At 35.8% G+C, this 10,000-nt stretch overlaps 1 protein-coding gene across 5 annotated transcripts in view; it reads right to left on the reverse strand.

Annotated features, from left to right (window-relative positions):
- The window catches only part of csmd3a (CUB and Sushi multiple domains 3a), a 598,216-nt gene that overhangs the window by 199,033 nt on the left and 389,183 nt on the right, over positions 1–10,000 (reverse strand). For all 5 annotated transcript variants that reach the window (XM_068214255.2, XM_068214256.2, XM_021467030.3 and 2 more), the window contains 2 exons: positions 4,054–4,170; positions 950–1,159 (listed from right to left, as the gene is read on the reverse strand). In XM_068214255.2, coding sequence (XP_068070356.1) covers positions 950–1,159; positions 4,054–4,170 — 327 coding nt within the window. The remainder of the gene's footprint in view (positions 1–949; positions 1,160–4,053; positions 4,171–10,000) is intronic.

Below are 10,000 nucleotides of genomic sequence, written 5' to 3' on the forward strand. Positions count from 1 at the left end.
TATAATAATTAATATTATAATTATTATTATTATTATTATTTTTTTTTTTTTTATTATTATTAAATGTATTTATTATTATTTGTTATTAGTGGGGTAGGTGTAGACATATTATTATTATTATTATCATTATCATTATTATTATTAATAATAATAATAATAATAATAATAATACATTTATTTATTATAATTTTTTATTAGTGGGGTAGGTGTAGACGTATTATTATTATTAATTATTATTATTATTATTATTATTATTATTATTATTGTCGTTGTTTTTAATTAATAATGATGACAATAATAATAATAATAATAATAATAATAGTAATAGTAATAATAATAATAATAATAAACATTAATAATAAGCAATAATAATAATAATAATAATAATAATAATAATAATAATAATAATAATAATAATAATAATAATAATAATAATAATAATAACAACATATTATTATGTTTAACATCAATATCACAAGAATATCACAAGGCCTTGAGGGAATCAGATTTAAAACATAATATTTGTGAGTGTTTTAAGTTGTAAATCGGTCAGATTTGAGACGAACACAACAGGAAGGTTAAATATTTTTTGTCTTAAACATCAACTCTTGTTTTATTCACAATAATTTAATCCCAATATTTTTTTGTATATATAAAACAAGACATAATAAAATTATTTATCTTCTAAAGTAAATGCATACCTAACCCTAACAATATAAAAATACTGAGAAACAACATCAATGTTTCACATTGTGCAAGCCTGACTAGAAAACCTCCACCTGCGGCTGTTACACAGATAAACTGACCCACTTTAAAAGGCCTTTGACTGAACTCAAAAAGAACAATTGCGTATATTCCCCATCCTGTTACTGTGTGTGAAGGGCTCCAGTGGTGTGTGTCTGTATGGACAGGGGAAGTAATGGCTGAGGGCAGGTCTAATCCGTCTTACCCTCGTAGGTGATGTGGAAGCCGGGTTTGTTCTGGGAGTAGTCGCTGTGAAAGAAGAAGCTGGTCTCGTGGGTCGTGCTGAAGAAAGATTCGGGAACAACAGGTCCACTGAACCTATCGATCACTGATCCTGAGTCCAGCGTCCCGCTCCGGACCTCAAGGTAATCGTGTACAGACTCCGTGGAGAAGTTAAGGAACTGCAGGTGAATCCCTGGATCGTATACAGGAATTAGTTGATTAGTTATTAACTGAAGTTATGGTAATGAATAACCTCAACTTTTCTGAATTTGATGGTAATGCAATGATGTGTAAAGCTTTGAAACAATAGCTATTGTAATATAATAATAATAATAATGCACCTTCAAGGGCACCTATGGTTTTACGAGCTATCTTTAATAAGCTGTTTTGACAGCACTGTGTATAGGTATAGTGTGTATACAGTCATATTGGAGTGATTTAAAGACAATAAGTCTCTTTTTTTTAAACTTATGAGATTAAAATAAGATCCAAATCCCTCCACATTTGAGACAGACCGCAACTTGACGTAGGAGTGCAGTTTCCCCACTAACCAAGTTGATTGACAGCAGCGTATTAACATGTCTCAGTAGTAACGTGTCTAATCATAACAGAACAGGACATGCACAAAGCAACTGGGATTCAAAGATCTGTTCAGCTTTCTGTGATCAACATCAAATGTGATTAAGAATAAGTTTTACAAGTGTAACACGTATTTAAAACAGTGCATGTCTGTAATGAATTATAAAGACGCTTCAATCCCAGTTTGTCGACGTTAAATCAGGTTTATTTTGTACTTAAACATAATGGATATCCACACAGCAGTGGATAATAATGTGTATCCTGTGACATGTATAAAAAACAGTGCAAAGCTAAACGTGCGAGCCGTCTGTCTGTGTGTCCACTGTGTGTGTGTGTGTGTGTGAACTTTGTAACGACATTGTGTGTGACTCATCATGCCAACTCCACAACAAATACATCAAATAATCATTAGGAAAGTTCTTACTATAGTATTTCTTACAAACGTTACATGTGATCTGCTTCCTTCATGACTGTTTGTTGTCTGACGCAGCCGAGGGCGGATATTAAGGCACACTGACAGGCATGTGGGAACGGTGGGCAGTGAGGACTAGCATTAAAGGCACAGTCCACAAAAAAAAAAAAAAAAAAAACGCTACAAGATGCTCAGAGCTAAAAAATGACAAACCTCTGAAAGGTCTAATAAATAATCTGATGGGTGTTTTGAGCTGAAACTTTATAGCAGTGGTCACCAAACTTGTTCCTGGAGGGCCTGTGTCCTGCAGATTTTAGTTCCAACCCTAATCAAACACACCTGAACAAGCTAATCAAGGTCTTACTGGGTATACTTGAAACATCCAGGCAGGTGTGTTGAGGCAAGATGGAGCTAAACCCTGCAGGGACACTGGCCCTCCAGGACCAGGATTGGTGACCCCTGCTTTATAGACACATTCTGGAGACACAAAAGACTTTTATTAAATCTGGAAAAAGGAGTAAACTAGGTGCCCTTTAAGGTCAATGGCTACCTTTAATTTACACCACTCTATTTTAACGATCTAAGAGCAAAGTCTAAGGTTACTTTCCAGCAAACAAATATGTGAACAACAATAACAAAGTATGGTAAAAAGAAAAAAAAACACTGAGTTATATACAAACACATGTCCTTTTCATATGGCCTATATGGTGATGCATACGTCTCCAAAACCCAACAGATGGACATATATAAACCTGTTTTTATTAAAAAAACAAATATAACAATTCATATAAGAAATAATACTGCTAATAAAGATACAATTATACAAATAAAATTGTCATGAATAAACAGAAAAGAAGCCCCACTTCCATAAAAAAGACATAGAGGCAGTGGTTTTTGTATGTTTGTAGAAAATAATAATTTTTGTAACATTTTAATGCTTTAAATGATTTATCTGTAAAGATAATTGTGTATTATTCTTTATGTGTGTATTAGGTTATGCGTAAGCATTTAGACCTGCATAGGCGCACGACTAACACGTTCTGTGCTGGACTTTAGTTGCTTTAGCTTTAGTTGGTCAATGTCGCGGTCTATTTCAGTTCCTTAAAAAAGCAACGTGCCAACAATGCACCTTAGCACCCCTCCTTTATAGAAAGACACACCCATGTATTTGCTACTTAAACAACAAAACGCAAAATGTGAAAATTAGAGTTGCGCTGGTCTGAAAATAGCAACAAACTGCACCATACATGTTTGTATGATAGAGCCCAGAGAGATGAGGGAAAAAATATAAGGCCTTCTGTGAAATATGTATATATTATTTTTTTTCTCCAAAATTTTTAAAGTGATATTCAATGGAGCAAGACAATTTTTACATTATTCCTGATCACATTTGTTTCTTATAAATAATAAGTCTTATTTATCATATTTTGGCAGGAATAAAAGCAATTTTTACATTTTTAAAAATAATGTTATGGTCAATATTATTAGTCCCCTTCAATTTTTTTTTTTTTTTCAAATGTCTAAACAAACCACCATTATATAATGACTTGCCTAATTACACTAACTTGCCTAAATGGCATAGTTAAGAGGAAAATATCTTTGCTTAAAGGGTTAGTTCACCCAAAAATTTTAATTCTGTTATCATCATTAATATCACTTTTAAACCTAGTTTCTTTATTCTGTTGAAAAGAAGATCATTTGAAAAATGCTAAAAACCTGTAACTATTGAATTCAAAAGATGGAAAAACAAATACCGAGTCACAACGGTTACAATTTTTCTTTGTTTTTACATTTAGTCTTTATCTAAATTCGGTGTGAACGGAACCAAGAACAATGGTATATATTTTTTGACAAATATGAGTAAAACATCTGAGTTCCTAAAAAAGCTCTCTGTGTTCTCAGACTGCTGAAAACTCCAAAAGAGACACATGAGGCGAGATTAGCAGGGTCTTTTTCTTCAGGAGAAACATCTAAGCAGGAGATTTGGCATTTAATCTCATTCTGTCTAATGATCTAAACAACTGAGATATAAATATCTTACTTAAAGAGGGAAAAAAAAATCACTCAAAACTCAAAAGCTACAACAGCATACACACCAAAACCAATAGGGAGTTTGACAGTCCAGTTGCAGTCGAGTCCACTAGGATAATTTCCAGGAAAACCGGGACTCAGGATGACTCCATTGAGGTCGGTCAGGAAACCTCCACACTGAGCTTTAAAGACAAGAACATACAGTCAGAGAAGATACATAGCCAAATGCAACCCTCAAAATAGAGACTCAACGGAAGTGATATTCTACAAACAAAGTGAATGTTTGTCCTCTGTTTGAGGGCAAAAAGAAGTTCAAAGGATGGTAAAAGTATAAATGAAATCAAAAACTAACCATATTAATATTATAACTATTTTGTTAGCTCACATTGTTATTTTTGTGGTGAAAATTTCATCATGTTTTATTTAAAAAAATAAAAGTTTGCTGTTGTAGTCTAAAACTAAAATCTGAAAATGCACTTCCTGTTTGTTTTTAAGTTAAATTCTTAGATGACATCTGTCTGAGGTCACATATTTACCCACTCCCCTCCAGCTGTCAGTTTTGTCAACAAACAGAAATGGGAAGGAGGAGGTGTCTGTTAGGTTGTGATACCTCTGAATTGCCTACTTTACTACATCCAATCAGCTTGTAGTAGAAAAAACAAGCCACGCCCACTGTTTTCTCATTTAATTTTCTGTTTTTGTAGAAACTGCCTCACAATATGGACAAAAAGATGGTCACAGCCTTCGGTTCATGTATAGTTTAAGTCAGTGGTTCTCAAACTGTGGTACGTGTACCACTAGTGGTACGCAGGCTTCCTTCTAGTGGTACGCGGAGGAATTAAATATGTCATGTACATGCTACACAAATTTCAAAATTGATCAAAAAAACATGTATATAATATGTCATATATGGCATATAATATATTTCTGATGGAATCTGCCACATTTTTTAACTTTGCAGAGTTGTAGCTGCTTTACTGGGCCTATTGCGCTACTGCATTCCAATACTGCTCATTTTGGTGGTACTGGGAGAGACAATTTTTTTTTGAGGTGGTACTTGATGAAAAACGTTTGAGAACCACTGCTTTAAGTGATGGTACAACATAGGCGGTTTCATAAATATCTGACAGACTTCACCACAGTGCCTCATTTCTATCTATTTGACGTGGACAAACAGACAGAATGTAACAATGTTTAGAACTTAATCAGACATGGCGCAATGTTTCTTGTCTGGGGTGTAAAACTCTCAAGAGTCTTACCACGAGTGATCGTATAGGTGCGGATACATCTGTATCAGCTACTCGATTCTAAAGCGTATTCATGTTGCTAACTTGGTGGTGTTGGAAGTTTTTCTCCTGTCTAAAGCCATGTCCACACATAAACATGTTTTCCACTCCTTAATTAACACAACTAAAAACATTGTTCAGATGTTTTTGTTCTGTTTTACACTTTTAAAAACTTTCTAAATCTGAGTGTAGAACTAGTTATTTAATCATCAAACATCAAAGTTTTTCTTGTCTCTTTTAATTACATTTTTGACAGTTTGACAGCAGTATAAGAAATCAGCAAACAAATATTCATCAACTCCAAACTCCAATTAGAAATCTTGTCACATGCAAAACTAATTTATTTCTATGTACGCTAAGAAAGTGTCAAGTTCCATTTACAGTATATATCCACTCACCGGCCACTTTATTAGGTACACCTTTCCAACTGCTCTTTAACGCGAATTTATAATCAGCCAATCACATGGCGCCAACTCAATGCATTTAGGCATGTACACGTTCAAGATGATCTGCTGCAGTTCAAACCAAGCATTAGAATGGACAGGAAAGGTGATTTAAGTGACTCTGAATGTGGTTGTTGGTGGTTGTTGGTGACAAAAAATGCAGTGAGCAGCGGTTCTGTGGGCGCAAATGCCTTGTTGATGCCAGAGGTCAAAAGAGAATGGCCAGACTGGTTTGAGCTGATAGAAAGGCAACAGTAACTCAAAAAACCAATCGTTACAACTGAGGTATGCAGAAGAGCATCTCTAAACACAACACGTCAAACCTTGAGGCAGATGGGCTGCAGCAGCAAAAGACTACACCGGGTGCCACTCCTGTCAGCTAAAAAAAGGAAACTGAGGCTACAATTAGCACAGACTCACCAAAGGTTTTTGTGGCACACTTTGGGCCCTTTAGTATCAATTGAGCATCATGTCAACGCCACAGTCCACCTGATTATTGTTGCTGACCATGTCCATCCCTTTATGACCCCAGCATACCTACCTTTTGTCTTCTGATAGGTACTTACAGCATGATAACCCGTCATGTCATAAACGTGAACCATTTCAGACTGGTTTCACGAACATGACAATAAGTTCACTCTACTTAAATGGCCTCCACAGTCATCAGATGTCAATCCAATAGAGCACCTTTGGGATGTGGTGGAAGGGGAGATTGGCATCATGGATGTGCAGCTGACAAATCTGCAGCAACTGCGTGATGCTATCATGTCAATATGGAGCCAAATCTCTGAGAAATATTTCCAGTACCTTGTTGAATCTATGCCATGAAAGATTAAGGCAAAGGGGGGGGGGCCATCCCAGTACTAGTCAGGTGTACCTAATAAAGTGGCCGTTGAGTTTGCATATACTGTATATAAACAACCAATTCAATAATGTAAAATGCTTTCAGATGCTAATGAAATAAATGTGCTACTTTCATTTTGAGGTTTGCAGAAAATGATGCATGTGTTGTTTTCTTATGACGACTTTTAAATGAACAGCAAAAGTCTTCGCTGGGATTGAAAGGGCAATATTGATGCGCATTTATATATTCCTTTGATTGTGTGGGGATCTGTCTGTGCACTCGGCTTTGTTTGCATTTGTCTTATTGGCAAATGTGTAATGAACGGCCTCTTGGACTCGCTGTGTCCATTTACAGTGCTTTAGAACAGCAATTGAAATGTCAATAGAGAACAGTGAATCTTCTGTTTACACCGCAGGAGTTTGGATCAATTAAGCTTCAAGTGTCACTCTTCAGCCACAGCCGAGTCCAGCGCCACCAGCCAGAGTCATGTCACATTCAAAATTCAATTAAGCTTCACTTTCAAACAAAATTCTCTTTTTGTTAGGGTAGCTGATTTAAAATTTACTTATTTTAAAGCAAAAAGTGACTATATTTAATAGTTTATTATTATTATTATATGCACTGCAGGTTGCAAAGAAACAAATACTATATAAAAATCAAATAAGATTCAAGGTATAATAGCCATTAGAAAATAATGGAATTTGGGGAAAAATGCTTTAATTTTATTGTTCAGATCAGGATGAAGACATGTAATACTACACACAATGATTATAGATGGATGGATGGATGGATGGATAGAATGATTAAATGGTGGATAGATGGGATGGATGAATAGATGGATGGGTGGGTGGAATAATGGATGGATAGATAGATGATAGATAGATAGATAGAAAGATAGATAGATAGATAGATAGATAGATAGATAGATAGATAGATAGATAGATAGATAGATAGATAGATAGATAGATAGATAGATAGATAGATAGATAGATAGATAGATAGATAGATAGATAGATAGATAGATAGAACGATGGATGGATGGATGGATGGACAGATGGACGGACGGACAGATGGACAGATAGATAAAATGGTGAACGGATGAATAGATGGATGGATGAATTTATGGATAGAATAATAGAATGGTGGATGGATGGATGGATGGGTGGTGACAGACAGACAGACAGACAGACAGACAGACAGACAGACAGACAGACAGACAGACAGACAGACAGACAGACAGACAGACAGACAGATAGATAGATAGATAGATAGATAGATAGATAGATAGATAGATAGATAGATAGATAGATAGATAGATAGATAGATAGATAGATAGATAGATAGATAGATAGATAGATGGATAGATGGATGGATTAATGGATGGATGGATGGATGGATAGATGAATAGATGGATGAATAGATGGATGGATGAATTTATGGATAGAATAATAGAATGGTGGATGGATGGATGGGTAGTGACAGACAGACAGACAGACAGACAGCTAGATAGATAGATAGATAGATAGATAGATAGATAGATAGATAGATAGATAGATAGATAGATAGATAGATAGATAGATAGATAGATAGATAGATAGATAGATAGAGGGATGGATGGATGGATTAATGGATGGATGGATGGAAGGATAGACAGATAGACGGATAGATGATAGATAGATAGATAGATAGATAGATAGATGGATTAATGGATGGATGGAAGGATAGACAGATAGACGGATAGATGGATAGATAGAAAAATGACTGGAGGGATAGATGGATGGATGGAATGATAGAATGATGGATGGATGGATAGATGGATTGATAGATAGAACAATAGAGAGATGGATGAATGAATGAATGAATGCATGGATGGACTGATGGATGGATAATGACAGAAAGATGGATGGATGAAAGGATGTATGGATTGATGGATAGATAGAACAATAGAATGGTGGATGGATGGATGGATGGATGAATGGATGGAATGATAGAATGATGGATGGATGGATGGATAAATAGATAGAATGATAAAATGGTGAATAGATGGTTGGATGGATGGATGGGTGGGTGGAATAATAGATAAATGATAAAATGTGTGAATATATTTATATTTATATATTATTTGTAATACAATTTTGTCATTTAATACAAACAGTCAGTTATATAAACAGTAACTTTGAACAAAACGAGCATTTAGCAATTAATATAAACAAATATAAATATCCAGCTCAATTTCTGATCCTTGTCTAGTTCTCTTACACCTCTTTGATTGGTCACACCCTCAACAAAAACGGTTGCGATTGGCTCTTGCGCACTGCGCTTTTCACAGATGAGTGACACTGAGCAGCAGGTGGCAGCGGCGATCTCACAGCTGATGTATGATAGACATGGTGGAGAAAACTCTGCAGACACGCGCTGGTTTCTTTATCCAGAAGTAACGCTGTAAAACAGCCGAGAGGAGATGAAAAGTCATGCCAGCAGGTCAAATGGGTGTGTGTGTGTGTGTGTGTGTGTGTGAGAGCGAGAGCGAGAGAGAGAAATGGAGTACTTTCATTCTCTCGATCTCAGTGAAATAGGGGCTTGTGTTGTATATGTCAGTGTATATGTCAGTGAAAGACTGATCCAGCAAACACACACAGTGAAATTGTGGACAGTTTATGAGTTTTATGTAGTTAGAGCGTTGTAAATACTCGCGATCGCCTTCCTCGAGACAGAGCGCATATGAGGTAAATGACGTCAGTAATAACCGGTTATGGTTATTACTGAACTGATAACGAACTGTCCGTGCTGCATTGCGGTGCACCGAAGAAACGTTTAATTTTGACACCCCTAATGGATGAATGCATGGATGGACTGATGGATGGATAATGATAGAAAGATGGATGGATGGATGGATGGATAATGATAGAAAGATGGATGGATGGATGGATGGATAATGATAGAAAGATGGATGGATGGATGCATAGATGGATTGATGGATAGATAATGACAGAAAGATAGATGGATGGATGTATGGATTGATGGATAGATAGAACAATAGAATTGTGGATGGATGGATGGATGGTGACAGACAGACAGACAGACAGACGGATAGATAGACTCCTAAAATAAAAGAAGTTTTCTGTAAACATGCACCTTAGTGTTCATGAAATAAGCATTATATATATAAAAACTATATATTTCTAAATTACATCTATTTTGTAGCATTGTCGGGTGAGCCATTTAACCCAAGATTACAGCAGCGTCTGTCTCTGCTATTAACAGACTGTACGTCACCCTGCATGAAAAGCATTAGGTAACTGGTAAGCGATGGTTTCATAGCCCCCAGAAATCATGAGACACGGAAGGAGGGTTTAAAGCTAATAGATTTCAACAAAAGAGAAAATGAAAGGGGAAGAATAGACTGAATAGGAGCTCAAAGATCTAGCCCGAAGAAAGC

This window comes from Danio rerio, chromosome 16 (assembly GCF_049306965.1).
Source record: "Danio rerio strain Tuebingen ecotype United States chromosome 16, GRCz12tu, whole genome shotgun sequence".
Taxonomy (NCBI): Eukaryota; Metazoa; Chordata; class Actinopteri; order Cypriniformes; family Danionidae; genus Danio; species Danio rerio.